Source organism: Mugil cephalus, chromosome 1, assembly GCF_022458985.1.
Source record: "Mugil cephalus isolate CIBA_MC_2020 chromosome 1, CIBA_Mcephalus_1.1, whole genome shotgun sequence".
Lineage (NCBI taxonomy): Eukaryota > Metazoa > Chordata > Actinopteri > Mugiliformes > Mugilidae > Mugil > Mugil cephalus.
In genome coordinates, this window is record NC_061770.1 from 52,544,093 (window position 1) to 52,563,004 (window position 18,912).

The 18,912-nt window shown below is 38.5% G+C and overlaps 1 protein-coding gene across 1 annotated transcript in view; it reads left to right on the forward strand.

Moving 5' to 3' along the window:
- The window catches only part of trpc5a (transient receptor potential cation channel, subfamily C, member 5a), a 184,152-nt gene that overhangs the window by 101,375 nt on the left and 63,865 nt on the right, over nt 1-18,912 (forward strand). The window contains exons 9-11 of the mRNA XM_047608558.1: nt 10,888-11,025; nt 14,721-14,919; nt 17,082-17,221. Of these exons, the coding sequence (XP_047464514.1) occupies nt 10,888-11,025; nt 14,721-14,919; nt 17,082-17,221 (477 nt within the window). The remainder of the gene's footprint in view (nt 1-10,887; nt 11,026-14,720; nt 14,920-17,081; nt 17,222-18,912) is intronic.

Genomic DNA, 18,912 nt, shown 5'->3' on the forward strand with positions numbered 1-18,912 from the left:
AACAATCAGAGACATTTTGTTATAAACGGATTCAACTCCACAGTGCTCAGATGACGTGTATGACTACGTCTCTGTTACTCATCTATCCATAACAACATAAAGCCCCACCCAAATCATTTGATTGTTTGAAGCCAGATCAACTTAAGCCTCTCTGTTGGGAATTGATCCAGCAAAATCTTCCAGGTCAGTCATATCATTTGGGCGGGCTTAATTCTGGGATGAACTGAAAAGAAACATCGATGTAGTTATACACGTAATCTGAACGCTGTGGAGTTGAATTAGCTCTGATTGATTGCAATGTTCCCATGACCCACACACCAGGCTTAATTTCTTAACTGAACTGAATTAATTGGAGAGGGAAAACAATGAAAACAGTTTTGAAAACAAGTATGAGGGGGAAACGACAGAGTCATAGACAAATAGATACATTAAAAATATCCTCGGGTTTAAACAAAACAAAGGCAGAGCACTTTCTATATTTCCTTGTAAATCACAAACATGTACAGCTACATCAAATTAGTGTTAGCATAGCTTTGGGTTCAACACGTAGTTTTGTTTAGAGATAACAGTAGATTACATGAGGTTGCAGAAAAATTTAATTAAATGGTCCTTGGCAGTGCAGCCATGGCTAGCATATTTCTTAGGCAGATTTGCCAGAAATCAAATCAGCTGGAAAATAGCTCTGGACAGCAGATTGTTATTTAATGTCGTAAGCAGATAGAAGCAGAGTGACCTGAACATGGATAGAGGTTACCTTGGCTTCCTTAATAATGGTGGATATTTGCTGTGGCACTTCAGGGACACTGGATGATCTTATTGATAGAAATAGAAGGAAAACAGAGGGACAACAGTGATTCTGTGTGCAAAAAGGACCTGAGTAGAATCTTTTTTTCTGAGGAAGCTCAGGTCTTTCAATGTGTGCAGCAAGTTGCTAGAGTCTTTCTACCAGTTTGTTGTGCATGCCTTGTACTTTTGCTGTGGTTTACTGGGAGAGTAGCACAAGCAAAAAATAAATCAGTAGGATCAACAAATTGATCAGTAAGGAGTTGGTTGTCTCATTGAGGGACAGGAGGACTCTTTATTATGGACAATCCATCCCATCCACTACACCAAACACTAGAGTGGCAGTAGATCTAATTTTCCAGCAGATTGATTCAGCTCCATTCCCATAGTGAATGCTACAGAAATTCATTTATACCTTACTCTAACAGCTCACTTTTTTGTTAAAACTAAGCTACGATGGCCAAGCAGTTTCACTTGTGGATTGTCAAAGTCTGTCTAAGTCTAAGTCTAGACAAGGGAAAGGGCTTCTTTCCCATCCATGCCATTAAGTGGCGCTGATGGTTTCTAGACACTGACCTCAATCTCCACGGGGAAACAGAACAGCAGTAATTTTCAAGTGAAGGGCAGTTTAGCAATTCAGATGCATTTCTGTGTTTATACACTATTCCATAACGTATGATCATAATAAAAAGCCTTCATATAACAACCTCAATCAGGATAGAGCAACCTGATCAGACTGTGAGGGTAAACCTTTGATTCTAACCATCTAAGCTTGTTTGCTGCTGGTTTCTCTCTGTCTGTATCAAATCCATTCTTTCTGAGCCTTTTTGCTCCATGTGGGGTAAACATCAGGTGATGAGTTTCAGGAGGGACAGATACCAGTTGTTCAGTGTTCGAAAAGCAATGATATAGACATGCAGACATCTTGGTTTTCTTATTCAATTCAGGGTTGGAGAGAATGATGGAGAAAAACCTTCTATTTTTCCCTCTCCTTCCCTTTCTTTCTTGTCCTCTTCCTCCTTCACCTCTTGCCCCTTTTTCCTTTCCTTTGCCTCCTGAGCAACAGCAGAAATGAAAGTACAGTAATAGCCTGTTCATTCTGCAGCCCTTTAGAGACACCTTCCTCTTTCAATCAGTTAGCATGTGTTGTCACAACCGAACTCTGTGAGGAGTTTAATTAAGGGGTATTTGGGGTCTTTTTATTGGGTGGCTGAGTGCAGATGTAGGAATTGGCGATTTCATCTGGATAACATTCAATTCTTTTTTCTTTGAGCTACAAATGTCACTAGATTTCACATTTTCAACTTGTTAGATTAGTCACTACAGTTTCTTCACAACTGTAGCTATGATTTGATTTTTATCATTTATCAGCATCGAGATACATTTTTAGCCCATAATGCCCATCCCTAGTTATTAGTAATTACAATGACTCTTTAACCCTACTCCCTGTTCTTATATTTGCAACTTAAACTAAAAATGATTGGCCTTCACAGTGGGTCTGTGTGGCCTTTCTGGGTGGAGTTTAAATATTCTCCATGTGTCTACATGGGCTTTCTCCAACCCTCCAATGACATGTTTTTAGTTGTTTTTTTGTGTACCCCCCTTGTTAGGTTAAATGATTCTATACTGCCCATAGGTGCGAGTGTGAGTGTGAATGGAAGACTAAAAATATATATTTTTTTAATTCATGCACATTCCTCCTGCTATCATTCACAGTTCAGGGCTGTACAGTGAGAAAGTCTTCATTGCATTTTCTACTAAAAATCATTCTGTGTGAAGAGAAATATCTATCGACTAGCGCACTGGTATCTTCTCTAAAAAGTTTATTTGGTTTAGAATTCACTAGCGACGCTAGATCAGAATCAGTCTGGAGGGGCCTTCTATTGAGGAGTGGGTCCTGCCGTAGACTGCTGGCTTACTTCTTTTTTTTGGACATTTATTTTTTATTTTGGTCGCAAAATGTCAGGTATTATTGTTACATCATTGTCTCTACTTCTCTTTTTCTTTTTAAAACACGAGTTGTATATTATCAGTACAGAAAAAAAGGAAATACAATTTATCCAATATGGTAATAGAGTGCTTGGGGATTGTTATATCAAAGACAGTTTCTTTTATGGAAATAAATTTTATACATTTAAGTATTCTGATAATAGTCAAGGGGCCAAAACTGATATTGTAACTTATGTGGACACCTCAGGGTACAAGCTGACGACCTATCCATTGTCAATAATTGACCCCTCAACATGTATTCTAGCCAGGTTGTCACCTTAGGAAATTATTTTTTGTTTATTTCATGAACATGAAACCTTCAGGCTAAAAATGAAGAACATGAAAGGTGGTAAAATTGGATTTTCCCCCCAAAAGTGCTTTCTTATTCTTTAAACCTCCTCTTGTAATTTTGAGCAAATTTGCAATATAATCCAAATCATATGCAAACATGATCTTTGGAAAACAATAATCAATATACCAAAGGAATATTGCACTATAGGGGGCAATGTTTTGTTAGAAAAGCTGTGGAATGACGCATGAAACAACACTCAACCATGAAAACGTGAAAAACCCAAGTGTGTGAAGCCTGACAGGGATATTTTCTGTCGCATCATTGTATCCATGGACAGTGGTAGAGAGGTTAACATAGACGAACAGATTCAGTATTCCGATCCACTAACAAAGCTGACCTAGCCACCATACTACAAGCTGGTGCAAAGGGGACAGAGTTGAGTCCAACTATTGTGAGCACATGCACCATCATTGATGGGATGGCCTCAGTCAGAGCAATAGGAAAACCTCTAAATGCATCAACCTTTGGAGAATATGCTGACATTTTCATGCAGAATGCGACTGGATATCTACATGGGAACATCACTAGAGTAGATCTAGTGTTTGATCAGTACCCACACAACTCCATAAAGGCTAGAACAAGAGCAAAACGTAGCATTGGTCTACAAAAGATTTGCACCATTGTCAGTAGGGATGTAAAGATACCGGCTGACTGGAATGAACTTATTGAAATGGACGAAAACAAGGCCAATCTGACCCAATTCCTATCAAATGAGCTTGAAAGGTATGTGCAGTTTGTCAAATTGTAATAAGTGGAGGTTTTGACGACCCTGAAAAAGTGCCATCACCAGCAGGAATTGATGTTTCCCACCTTCAGGCTACACATGAAGAAGCAGACACCCGAATATTGCTACATGCAGTCAACAGCCAAAGGCTATCAGAGGCTCATCATTCAGTGCAGAGACACAGATGTACTGGTGTTGCTTCTCGTGTTTGCGCACCAACTGAGCCCAGAAGTTTGGATGAAAGCAGGAACAGCCAAGAAACCACGTTACATCAGTTCATGATATTAAACTGCCAAATGAGATCATCAGTGGTTGGTTGGCATTTCATTCTATCACTGGATGTGATACAACTAGCCAATTCACTGGAATAGGAAAAAAGACTGCATGGAAAGTGTTCCAGCAGTGTCCACATCTTCTCCACAACTTTGGCAAAGAGAAATTACCAAGTCCAGATACTCTGTGTTTGGCAGAACAGTTTGTATGCAAACTGTATGACCTGAAATCAACCAGTGACTCAATCCATGAAGTTCACTGTGCCCTGTTCCGGAAAGTGAAAGCCAATGTGGATACTTTACCACCAACAAAGGATGCCTTGACTCTGCATCTCATGAGGGCCTACTATCAAACAAAGGTTTGGAAACAGACACTAGTGACTCATCCAAAGTTGCCCTCACCAACTAGTTGTGGTTGGCACATCAAGGATGGTGTACTGGTTCCCCAACTTTTAACTAAAGAACCCTTACAGTCCAGATGTTTGGAGCTGACAACCTGTGGATGCAAGGAAAGTGGAAGTCAGTGCAGTACCAGGCAGTGTTGATGTCAAAGGAGTGGAGTATATTGCTATGTGCCTGTGCAGCTTGGTGCAAGAATATTCAGGTACCAACATAATCGTCACTGATATATAGTTTTTTGTCTTGTGGATTAGGCTTATGTTATGCCCTCTGGTGTGATGCATGTATTGTATTGTGAAAGGAAGCATCCTCAAAACAAAAACTATTAACTTTTCTCTTATGTCTCTGACCAGGACTCTGACTGAGAACATGGATATGGTCCCTAGGTGCTGCCTTCTCACAGCTGTCTGCTATTTTTGGAGGACGACAGTTTGGATGTGAAAAAATAATAGTTCTACCAACAAGCTTTATTGGAAATTGCCATGTTGTCAAAGTGAATAAAGAATCTGTTGTGATTATGGGATTATTAAACAATGTTAGTTGTCAAAATCATCCCTAAATTGCACAGTTATTACTACAAGCCATTAGTAGTTACTTACTCTAGAGGAAGTCAGACAGCTGTTGAATTTAGAAGGAATTTATAGTGAAATGTCAAATAAATATTCTAGATTTCCGCCTGGACATTTAAGTACTAAAATTTAAGTACTCAAATTTGTCTGTCTCAAACTACAAGTTTTAAACTTGGCATGCCCCTAGATTGGGGTACTGATTGATACAGATTTGGGGCTACTATCTTGTGTTCCCAAGCTGATATTCACTTTAAAACTGGTTCTCTTTAAGCAGAGATTTATTTTTACATGTTCTAGCTCTATACACTGTTGCTATTTACACTGTTAAATAGATTTTCATTCTGAAACTACTGCAGACACCTCCTGAATGTAATCTTTCATTTGATACCATGTTTGTGTATGTGGTCCTTGTGGAGATATTTGACATTTATTGTGGGCGGGTCGTGTTAAGCAAGAAACCTGAAAATTTGCCTAAAATTGCTTCCAAAACCCACAAAAATACTTTTTCAGGTTGACAACCACCCTACAATTTCACCTTTAGGTCCCTTCTAACTAAAAAATGGGTTGTCATCTTGTACCCCAACATGTCAACAAAAATCTTAACGGAAGCACTTTTCAGAATTTGTCCCCTGACTATACTACAAGACTACAAGAACAATTTAAACATGGGTGGTTCCACACATTTCTCAAAAATGAAACTGAACATACAAAATTACACAGTAACAAAATAAAAATATTAATCAGCAAAATCTTATGCGTTTAACATAACCAGTCTATTTAGACCACATCCTATAAAATTTCTAAATTTGTATTTTGAGAAAGTAGGATAATTTCTCCACGGCATATAGACTTTTTTTTGTCTCTATAGTCTCATTGGTCAAAAGTAATATTCCGTAAATACAAAGTGTCAAATCTATGTGGGATGTTTACCCCAGAAACGCTGCCAGTGTATTTCTCTCCAGGATACAGTTAAGACTGGGCATTCCCAAAAGATATGAAAGTAGTTAGCTTCGCTGTGTCCACAAGCTCTCAAGCAACCTGTGTTTGATGTTAGTGTTTGTTGTTGCAAGGGTGTAATGAAAAATCTTAACAAATTTTTCCAACTATATTCTCACCACGTATTTGAGCATGTTGTCTGCAACATGTAATTTATATGATCTTTTCCACTCATATGCATACAGTGAGAGACCACATTCCTTTTCCCATTTCTGTTTAATATAAAATGAATTGTAAGAGCTGGCTTGGCGTAGCTCATCGTACAGTTTGGTTACAACTTTAGTATATACTGATGAATTGCTTGCTTTCCTAAACACTTCTACCATACCTGTCTTTTCTAACTCCTGAATCCCAGCTATATTTTCATTAAAGGGGTGCCTGACCCGAAAGGTACCAGTAAAAAATCTTGACGCTGCAGGCCATGATCTTGATGTAATGATATAAAGGTCTTAAATGTACCTTTAGGTACCAAAGTGGAACAGCTTGAGAGGCCCATTTTAATCCAAGTCTTCAGTCTGGCATCTAACTTATTTGGAGAGAAATGAGTTTCAAATGCACACCGTCTCAGTATTCTTGCCTGTTCCATATTGCAGAGTTTTCCTGTCTTCTGCCACATCTTCAGTGTGACTCAACTTTTCCCCTTTTGGTAGTGAGAAGCTGGTAACGCAGTTTGTTGACCTCATCAGTGCGGACAGAGACTCCAAGTGAGCTTGTCAGTTTGCTAATGTCAACAAACCACATGCGGTTCTGTGTCCCACACTTCTGGTATGTTGGACAAGAGATGTCCTTCTGGAAGCCAAGACAAAGCATCATAATATCAGTGTCCTCAGCTGTGATGAAAACTGCTATTGAGCCTGTGTTTGCTGCATCCAGTGCATGAAGTAGTAGGTTTCTTCTTGCCTAAGTAGTATTTTCTCATCTTGAGCGTCTCTCTTGTTCAGTTAACTTAGCTTCCATTTGACGTTGGAATTTTAGCATCTCCAACACAATATCCTCTGTGTTTTGTATTCTTTCTTCAGCTTTGATAATTCACTCTTCAGCCTCCTCAAGTCTCATGTTCGTTTTGGATTTGGCAGCTATCATAAGTCTCAAGAAGAAGTTCAGAGTTTCAGGGGCATGTAAAATATCTCGCAGCTCGGGAGAGGTTCCTCTATGCTGCCATCCCCTGCGCGCCCCTAACCGGAAGTCTGCTGGCCTACCTCTAAACTTGCCAAAACTATAAAAAGGACTGAACTACTGACATCCTCTGCGTTTAATTCACACACACACATACTCACGCACACACTTTGAATATATACAAAATAGTCTGTAAATATATATCTAGTTAATTGTGTAGTTTAACAAACTGTTCCATTTTTCAGTGTGCTCCTAATTTTTTTCATTTAGGAGCACATGCACTCCTTGTTAGCGTAGAGCCCTGAAGTGCAGAGATCTTTTACATTTTTTTTTCTATCAAAAAAATCAAATGTGTAGCTAATGATCTTTTATATCTTATACTGAATTAGCCCTATGTCATACTTGAGAAATCCCACAGAATTATATGTCTATGAGGAAATCCTACATATCAGAGAACATTGATGTGAACTGCGCATGCACAACCGTGTTTATATCCTGCTTGTATAGGCACCTTTTTAACAATCACAGCAGCACATTGTGACATTTCCAATCTCATTAAGTTTGACTATTGGAAAAAGGGACAAAATTGCAATGCACAAAGCAATAATGCTAACATTCGTCTCACTGACGTCCATGTCGTCCATTGTTTTCCTCACAGTGTTCCGGTGCATTTAAATGTGTAATGATGACATTGTCAATGCGATGGCATGTGAAAGGGAGGAAAAACACAGGCACACAGCTCTCACAGCGCAACTGCTGACAGTTTGAAAGCCCATCAGCATCCACCAATGCGGGTCAATCCTGGTCAGAAAATCCTGCGGCAACACGCTATTTTCAGAGTGAAGATGGTATAACTGATTCGCAAGACAACAAAAGCAATAAAAGCAAGAAGATGAGAAGATTCTTGACTCTTCTTGCTTTTAAGGTTCAGACAAACAAATCTGTCATCCAAAACTTAATGGCAATAGAGGCCCAACTGCAACTCCTGGTCCCAGTGCTGCTTTTTACAGCTAGCATATATGTTCTGTGCCAGTGTGAGAAGAAATAGCTCCATACATCATCATGAAGTGCTTCGAGCGACTGGTCCTGGCACACCGGAAGGACTCCATCCCACCCAATAGGTGTGTAGATGATGCCGTTTCCACAGCACTGTACCCTGGCTCACCAGGGCAGGAATTTTCTCAATTTGGCCTTGTGCCCTTGAAAAAAGTACCTGCTGTAGGACCACAGAGGCCTTGATGCCCTGCGGTTTTGTAGTCTGCCTATCAACAGGCTTTAACACCACTAGCGATTATTGAGAAAAAAAAAAAAAAACGTCTTTTGATGACGTTCTGGATTCTTAATGGGCAACTCATCAGTGGTGGATGTGATTCGAACCTGGCATGAACCGCTGGACGGGCTATAATAACAGTTTGACACCAATTTACCCCCAGCCAACCAGGAGACTTAATCAAATGAACTGTGATGTTGAATTTTCACTGAAGAGAGAGAAAAGGTGACAGAGGTAAGACTATGTGATAAATTAACGAACGAACAAGTCTGAGTTTGTTACCGTTAAAAAAGCATTGCTTGTACCGTAATGTTTTGTCGTTTCAATGTTGACCCACTTTTAACGTGCCGAGTAACAACTGTAGCCTGTAACAAATGCTAATTAGCTTCATGTCAAGTTGTTCCACTTCTCGCACGGTGGAACTATACCTTAAAAGTATATCAAAACATCGTAAACATTGTAACAATGCACTCAAATGTGGCCTTTTTCACCAATAATTACTGAAAATAACTCAGCAATTTTGAACATACATTTGTAGGCATTAACTGAACACAATTTGTGAATTCTGACCTCATATCTGGAATTTTCAGATATGAGGTTGTGGACTCCATGGGTTCAATTTAGTATGTTTTTTGTTGGTGTTGAATAAAGTATTGTTTTTCTTTGGTTCCTATCAGTTGAACTCCTCTTCTTCTCCAACAAAGAAGTTGTTGTTCCATAGCAAAAAACTTCTGTGCAATAAGTTGGATCTTCAATTTCCAGGTGCTGAATCTCATAAGGTCTCATTTTGTTGCCGGTTTACATTTTTAAATAATTTATTGGATACTTTTTGGATTGCCACTTTTTTTCTTTTGCTTTGGTAGTTTATAATCTATTCCCGAGTTCCCTTAATGTCCACAAAACACTGAAGAAGAACAGAGTTGTTTCATCAGCATTCAGTGTTTTTGTCTGAAGAGCCACCTTTGACAAGGGTGTTTACCGACTGAAGCAGACCGTAATGAAAGGATAGAAAAAGGAGGTGGCTGCTGTAGTTTAGTGGAGCCTAGAGATCAGCTCCCTCATTAGCATACCGCTGCTATGGCAACAGGAAACCAAACCAGAGCTCGGGGAGGGATTGGGAGAGAGATGGAGCAGAGAAAAAGAAGGTAGAGAGCAGAGCATAAGGAAGAGCAGAGAAACCAAGTAAGAGAAAGAAAATATGACGTGACTAAAAGAAAAAGGATGGAGTGAATAAAATGAATGAGTGATGAAACAAAAGAACAAAATACTGGAGTAAAGTAGAAGAATGAAAGTTAAGGGGAAAGATTAGAAATGTGGATAAAAAAATGAGAGAGAACAAAGGAGGAAAAGGATTGGTGTCATGAGAAATAGATGACAAAATAAAGAATGAATAAGAGGATAGGGAATGGAAGAGAAGTAGGATGGAGCAAAAAGAGGAATGGTGCCAGGAGAAATGGAAAAGTGGATGGGGAGGGAAAAAAGGAAGAGAAAATTGATGGAAGAATAAGAATGGCACACATGACATTTTCTGTTTTGTATATAATTAAATAATTTTGTTATCTAGGGCCATCCCCCATTGACACTGCATTTTCTGGCCCCTATCCTATCCCAACCTGACCTTTACATTAAAACCAAGTCTACCTTTAGGCTTTCTTTAAGCCTCAAAAAGTTTTGGCCCCTTCCAAAAATACTCTACCACAGTTTTTGATGACAGTAGACAGTTGTACACACTCAGTTCAATTACTTAAAAAAAAAAAAAAGTAGAGAGCACAAGTAAGAGCAAGCAGAAATAATGACAAATGGAATACTGCCAATCAAGTGTTAACAATGGAGGAGACATCTGGATCAAACAATTTCCATTTGCGTCACATAACGTCGTATGTTCTTTATTTCACATTTAGCATTAGCTGTAGTGTCGTAGTATTATTGATATTTACCTTTTCTATTGAATCAATTCACGGTTAACAATAGAGTTAAAAACAACTTTATGTACGGTTCTATTTCCAGCAGGTGTTTGATGCTCTGCAGCAGTAGAAACAATTTGTCAGGAAAGTTCTCTTGTGATTGATGTTTAAGGGTGTGTAATATCTGACCAAAGCATTTTATTCAGTGTCCATGGAAACGTTGGAATCTTTTATCACAAATATTGAAAAATGTCAATTGTAGCCACCATCTAGAATCCTTCTGGTAGAGGTATGAACCAACTCTGAGCTAGAATGGTTCCGACTTGTAGACTTGAACAATGTTTTAATATGGTGAAAGGTTCCTTTCTTCTTTTTTTTGCTTATGTTAAATAACCCAAAATAGCATTTTAAATGAACCATTTAAAATTGCTAGGTAATTTCTCTCTTCCCCAAACTCCTACAATCATAATGTTTTTTTTTGTTTGTTTTTTTTTTGTCTCTTCCTCACTTCAGTTTGTGGCTCAGCCGAATTGTCAGCAGCTGCTGGCCACGCTGTGGTACGATGGCTTTCCAGGCTGGAGGCGACGACACTGGGTGGTCAAGCTAGTCACCTGCTTCATCATTGGACTCCTGTTTCCGGTCTTCTCACTGGTGAGGAAGACAAAGAGGAGCAGAGGGGAAGGAATCCTGAGGGAAAGCAAATGTGGAAGGAAGTGAAAAGGAGACAACACATATTAAAGGAAGCCAGAAAAATACATTTTGCAAAAATTAAGGGAAAAATGAAAGAAGAAAAGACAAAATCTTAAATAAATTGATGTTTCAACTTATGCAGAAACAAAATACATTTGCAGCCAACTGGATAGTTTGGCAACCAATCGTGGCCATTTTGTTTTAAACAAATTCAACTCATAGACTTTTTAAAATATTTTTGATGCATCTCCACTTCCCTCCATTGGTCAAACTGGTGCTTTATTTCCAGAGATATGGGACGTGCCATTGTAGCTTATTTTAATGTAGCTTAGCAGATAGAAACTTTTTTTTAATACTATTTCTGGAATAGATTTGAAATATAAGTATTTGTTAATCCCATTAAGGAATGAGGAGATTGCAGATTTCATGTACAAATTTTCATTAAGATTTAAGTTTTGCATCAAAATATTTTCTTTTCACTCCTAACATGGCGTAGTGAAATTGGAACATTGTAAAAATTGTTATGACGCTTTTATTTTGTCCATAACACTAAATAACTAACTAACTTGAAAATACCTCAGTATTGTTTCTTTTCCTTCTCAGTGAACTTTGGAGTGTGTTCAAAGATCGTGACTCGTGTTTTGAAACTTCCAATCTGGCCTCATCTAAGTTATGTTATTGCTGCTGTAAGATCATTCATGTGAATTTCCAACAAATCAATAATCCGCCTCAATGACATAACTTGCTAATGTTTTCATAATGTACAGTGGTGGAAAAAAGTTTTCTGACACACCATGCATTTGTAAAATATTGCATTAAGAATCAGGTCCTTAAGTGCAATTTCTGTTAGTACAGTCACAGACAAAATACTAAACAAATTGTAAAACAAACTTAAAATTGATTGGTTCTATAAAAATACATAAGAAATTTTGACTAGGGGTAAAAGTGATCCACTAATGAAGGCCATGCTTTTTATTAAAAGACAAATTTTTCTGTTGCTGTGCTTTGTGTCTGTGTGAAGCCAGTACATTTGAAAGTTCTTCAGAGACAAAAATGGCTAAAACAAACAACCCAACACAGAAAATACGCCTGAAGACACAGAAGGATACAACTTTTACGTCGACTTTTAAATCATGGCTTAAGGTCCTACAGGAAGCCCCTTATCAATGAGAGACAGAGGTTAGCCAGGTGTCATTGGGTCCAAGCACACAAGTACAGGACAGTCAGGAACTGGAAGAAGATTCCAGAGTCAGTTTCCAGCTTCATCTTCCTCCTTCTAATGTGAGGGTGTGCTGAAGACCAGGCACACTATTATCTCCAGCAATGTACAGCACCCAGAGATGGGGACTCGAGTCATTGAGACTTGGACTCGAGTCTACTCAAGTCGCTGTTGTAATGACTTGTGACTTGACTTAACATAAAAATGAAAAACTTGAGAATCGACTTGGACTTGAAAGTTTAAGACTCTGGACTTGACTCTACTTGAGACACAATGACTTGAATGACTTGATTGTTGTTCATTTCATGTTTTCAATTTGAATATGAAATATAAAATAAATATCTCTAGTCTGTAATATTACCTGGTATGTGAGTGCATGCTGGGAATGGCTTTGACTGGATGACAACTCTGGCAATCAGTATCTGTCTCTACCACTCTATCTACCTACTTGGAGTTTGGAGAAACACGCCCCCCTCTCATATCAGACAGCCATCAATCATCATCATTGTGTCATTTTTTTTTTTCTTTTTTTTATGGTCGCAGTATTATACGTCCTGATCCACACTCCATACCAGATGGCAATGCACTGGAATAAACCAATAAAACCCAAAAAGAAGAAGAAGAACCGGGTTGGCTGGAGCCATGGCAGGAGTGGGGAAAAGTCCCAAATGTCTGTGCCTTTGGCTTTAAAAAAAACTAGACATTTAAAGGGAAATGGCGAACTGCAGAATGCAAAACAATGTTTTCTGACAGCTACATCTACACGTCTACAATGTCAAACGCATTTGAAGAACGTCTGCCGAGTAAGTGCTTGTAAATTAGCTAATATTAGTCTGTTAGTTAATGTACTAGCTAATGTAGTAACCTAACGTTTACTATACCTTCACAGAATATTAATGCTAGAAACTTTATATGAACATGAATACAGCATTTTCAGCACTTAAATATGGTTTTAAAAGGCAGTAAAATGTATATGTGTTTTATATAGGTTATAGGTTGAGAGTTTGGGAAACACTGAGTTAGGTAAATATAGTTGTAAAACAATAAATATGGTTATAAAACAGAATAACTTAAGTCGATGTGGTTTAATAAAGAGTAAGTTAATAGATAAAAAACATATTTAAGCCACAAAGAACTATTTTTTGTCCTATTCTTGTTCTTGCTTCTGTTTCACAGATTTACAGAGTATAAAAAGGCCAGAAAAATCTGGTTCTGATTCTACACAGCCTGAAGTTTCTCAGTTCCTCCAGGCTCATCCTCTGAAAGCATATTCAGCCAAACCTGGAAGGAGCTGTTTATTGGTCTACAGATAATAATAGTTTTAAAATTTGTTTGTGTTTTATGTTGTATGATTTCATGTATTTCCCTGAATATGTCAGTACTTAAAATGGCATACTTACAGGTTGAATAAATTGACCAATAATATTATTTGAGAGTTACTAATATCTTATATTTTCTCTTTATTAAGACTGGATTCTGCAGGTAAGATTGCATAATGTGACTTGACTTGCTACCAAAAAATGACTTGGGACTTACTTGAGACTTGCACATGGGTGACTTGATCCCATCGCTGACAATGTCTAATGTCAAAAGTGGTGGAGGCATTATTATGGTTCAGGGATGCATGAGTGCTGCTGGTGTTGGTAAATTTCACTGTCTGTGATGGCACACTGAACTCTGCCAAATATTATACAATTCTCCAAACCCACATGCTCCCTTCTCCATGTGCACTGACCTCTGTCCAGGTCCAACATGCCAGCCATGATTAGTGTGGCAGGAGTACTAAACATTAATTTGATGATGTGATGGTTTATTTATTTTTTGTTCTTTTGAACAGATTCTGTTATTTGTGGACTTCGATACCCACAATGTTGAGAACTGTATGGAAGTTTTTCTGTGTCATCAGAGTTTGAATATAAATTGCTAGGTAAATTTAGTTTACATAAAAAAATCAACATCACAAAAAGTTCCACCTCATAAAATTCAACATCACAAAATGTTCAACATAAAATTCAACATTAAAAAAAAAAAAATCAACCTAATAAACTTCAACATAAAAAAATCAACCTCCAAATTTCAACCACAAACCTGACATATTGAAACTGTCAAGAATTTAGTTTTGTAAGCTTTTATTGTAAACAATGGATGTCCGAAAACTTTTATCGATCAACACACCTGTGTCTCTCTACCATGGTCTCATTGTTTCTGACTTTATTGTGTTCAATTCCATTGAAACGTCTCTCTGGTGTGACTCAATTTGAGGTTGCCAGGAGCGTGTTGATGACCAGAAACAAACATCGTAACAGCAGCAATAAAAGAGCATTAACAGCTCTGATACCTGAAAGATTCCAGTAATACAAGTTTCTTTTCTCCATCATGGTTGGAACAAAAGTTAAAAACCTTTAACTCCATGTTCTCCCTCTGTCATTTCCTTCAGATCTACCTGCTAGCTCCAAAGAGCACTCTTGGCCGCTTCATTAAGAAGCCCTTCATCAAGTTCATCTGTCACACAGCGTCCTACCTGACCTTCCTTTTCCTCCTGCTACTAGCATCGCAGCACATTGCCCGCACCAACTTGCACATGCAGGGCCCACCGCCCACCATTGTGGAGTGGATGATTCTTCCGTGGGTGCTGGGTAAGTTATTCTAGTTTTCAGACTTTTTTCTCTTTTTCAATTTGTACTGTCTTGTCTGTCTGTCTATCTGTCTGTCCTGTTAAAGGGATACGCCACCTCTGTGTGAAATGTTCTGCTGGATTAGGACAATGCCTAGACCAATTTAAAAATGCTTTTTCTCACTTATCTAACACTTGGGAATACAATGAGTGGTTAAATTACACATAGGGTGGCTTATCCATTTAAAGGTGAGTTCTGTAAGATGATGAAATGATCCCCCATACAGTTGTCATGAATGGAGAAATTTGCTTCAAAGACCAAAACATTTTTTTTTTTTGGACCAGGCTTGTGCTCTTAGGTTCATCCTCTAGTGGACTAGAGACTTATAGAGTACAATAGTGACTCATGCCCTAAGGCAGACCCTGCTTCATCATGTATTTAACTATGAACAGAATCATTAAGTTGTATGGATGAAGAATTGAAATTTAATTTAAGACCACAAAGTCATTAGTCAAATGATAACTGAGGCTGTAAATTTAACAAAAAGAAACCTGGTAATTTCTTTGAATGGCCTCCTGCTGGCCTTGAGAAAGAATGCAAGTTCTTACTCATTGGCTTCACTTTTCAGCGCTACATCAACGGTATCGATAACTTCTGGACGCAGCCTCTAATGGACATTTGAAAAACTGTGGTTCTGCTACTTTAACCCACCTACTCTCCAAACCTTCAAGGTTGAGGCCGCATTGTCAAGGAAGAGGTATGCAGCTTCTGCTGCATCAGTTGTTTATCTTTTTAATTCACCAATTGTCAAAAACAGCACCAAAAACTGAAATAAAATAAAAAATAAGACGCAGTTTATATCTTCATTTGTATTTCTTTTAATAAATGACTCACATCTACTACATTACAGTTGAAGGCCTAAAGGATGAATGAGTCACTGCCCTGGAAACAGCCATACTGTCTCCTCTAGACAGATTCAAATAAAAGAATAATAAACACAACTTATCTTTGTTCACTTTGGTTGCTGATCAACCAGAGAGGCCTCTGAGTGTTTTTGTGTAGATTTCAAGTGTGTGGAGGAGTCGGTTGTATGTACTGGATGTGGGTGTGTGTGTGAAGGCGGGTGGGTGTGAAATATGAGTAATTACATCTCCATGTTCGCTCACTAAGCTGACACCAATGTTTTCCAAAAAGTCATAATCACTTGGGAAAATCCTGAACCATCTGCCTATCTCCGTAGTCCCTTTTTCTTTTTGTTTTTAATCTCTCGCCTGCCTTTGAAACAGTCTATAACAACAATAAACCAGGTTTCCTATGAACTAGTTGATGTGTTGATCAAAAGTGATCGGTGAGCAAAATGTTAAACACAACACAGGTGAAGGTGAAACAAGTGCTAAGTGGTGATCATTTTACAAACTAATCACAGGATACTTTGGTATAGAAAGGGGGATGGCCAAACTGCTTTTTGACCAGACAATCCATTATTTGGAACCATTTCTTTTAATACTAGGAGATGTGCTCATTGCTGTCACCTTATTGAACACCAGATGCATGGGTCTCGAGGAGCTTCGGTCAGGAAGCAACTTTCCAGAAAAGGATAATCAAGATGTCTCCAACATGGCTGTCCACAAGGACTCCAGCTCTGTTTGTCTTTTTTGAGCAAATTGTTGTTTTTCTACCTCCTGGAAAATCTTAACCTGATGTTTATCTCATGTGGAGCAAACATCCTCACAAATAATGGATTTAGTCCAACCAGAGAGAAACCAGCAGGTATACTGTTTACATAGCTGTTGTTGTCAGCTTACTTAAAAAAGACAGACATGGAAAGTTTGAGGACGTGTACAGATGGGGAATAGGCTACGGTAAATTACTGTGGGACCACAGCTAGACATAGAGTCTTTGGTTTCACCTCTGCAAGTCCCCTCTTTGTCATCCCCTCTTTTAAAAGCTCCAAGCTGCTATTTATCATAAGGTTAACCACTTGTCTTAAAATAACAACACAGATAACCAAAGAAAATAAGAAAAATGACTGGTGGATTATTTAGAGTAAAGTCTGACTGTGTCTAATGTCAGTTATACAGACCTAAGACTGTATGCTTACTGTTCCTGAGCTGCTACCGGAAGACATTATTCACACAAATAAATGTGCTGCATGTAACTAACAAGCTGTGTGTCTGTTTCAGGCTTCATCTGGGCAGAGATCAAGGAGATGTGGGATGGAGGATTCACAGAGTACATCCATGACTGGTGGAATCTGATGGACTTTGCCATGAACTCCCTCTACCTGGCCACCATATCTCTGAAGATAGTGGCATACGTGAAGGTAAAGTAATAACAGGAAAACAAGAAAAACCCAACAGAACGTCCAAAGCTCAGTACCATGGCAGGCCAGTTGTGTTTGAAGCATTTTGTTTCTGATTATTAGCACTAGTGTCCATGAGGTTTATGTTCTTGAGGAAAGGAATTTAAAGATGCAAACAGATCCCTTAAATCCCAAAAGTATTGTAGGTGTTTCCTAACTGTCTCTGACTGCAAACAGTCTGCAGAGCACACCTTGCTTTTTTCATTTGTCATTCACAAAGATGATGAATTTGGAATGACGGATGTGCAATTTATACTTAGACCCGGTGTGGACTCAGAACCCTACGCAGACCCTAGCCTGTTGTGACAAGAAATGTCATTACGCGTCACAGTGACGCAGACCACAAGAACTGTGATCTGCTTGGTAGTAGGAAGCACAGCATATTGTGCCCTCTCTCAGGTGGTGGTCGCACACCCCATCTCCTCTGCTGTCTTCTCTGTTTCTTTAGTTTCAGTAACTTTAGTAATAAAAGGCGTTTAAAAAGGGCTGGGCTAGACTAGAGCTTCTTGAAGATGTTTTGCTGTTGGTAAAGCCCATCAGACACATGACTTGTTGTTTCTGTAAGAGCCAGAAACTGTTGCAAGGCATAAGCAAACTAAACACATGCTTAGAGCCCTGCGGCCACTAGGGGACCCCCAAGGGCAATTAACAAAGAATTTTATTTATTTATTTATGCATGTATGAGTGATGATTTTTATATGATCACAGCTATATTATTGTACAAAACACACTTTTATGTCAGTAGAGGGCTGTTGCTGATGTAGGTCGAGCCATTCTTTAAATGTCAAAGCTCCGCTGCACCAATAATGTGCCTCCTGTAGTGCAGTGTGCACTGTGCATCCAAGAAAAAGGTTTGTTTGCAGGTCTTGGTAATACAATGTTTATCAAAGAGATTTGTGTAGCTGTTAATAGGAAATTAGCTAGCTAGTTAAAAATGAGAGAAATGTATCTTTTAACTGGCTGATTAAATAGCTTAATGTTCATACTACTCAATACTACTTTTTTTGGCTTCAAAACAAAGTTTTTGCTAATGTTTGATAGCAAACATTAGAGGTCACCTTGCTAGCAAGTGCAGCGACGTTTGCTAGCAAAATGTAATGCTAGCAAATTTGACTTGTGTGTACCATACACATGTGTACCACCTATAAGTTTGAGATATGTTGTTTGCACAAATTGTTCGCTGTTGGTAATTTATAGTAAAATAAACATAATACTTTTTGCATCAAGTTATGTGAAACTTCCCTGGGAGCACTATTAAGTACTTTGAAGGCATAGAATCGGACAGTGCCAGTCCACTGTGGGTAATGCATCAGGCGAGGGACAGAGTGTCACCATACAGTATTTAATTTCTACATACAGGAAGAATTACACCCAAAGGGAAATTGATTTATTCAAAGTACCTCATTAATATGTGTGTATGTTTTTCATCTTAGGTCCATCTTCATCCTCTACAGGCCTCTGTCTCAATTTTAAGTTTTTAATGGCTGTTACGATTTAAGTATTTTCTCTGTGACTATGTTAAAAGAAATTGCAATTGAAGACCCAAGAGTGATTCTTAATGCAATATTTCAAATACATGGGATGTCTACAAACTTTTTTCCACCACTGTACTTATAGGTATGTATTAAGAGGGCAGCAATATTCTACTTCAG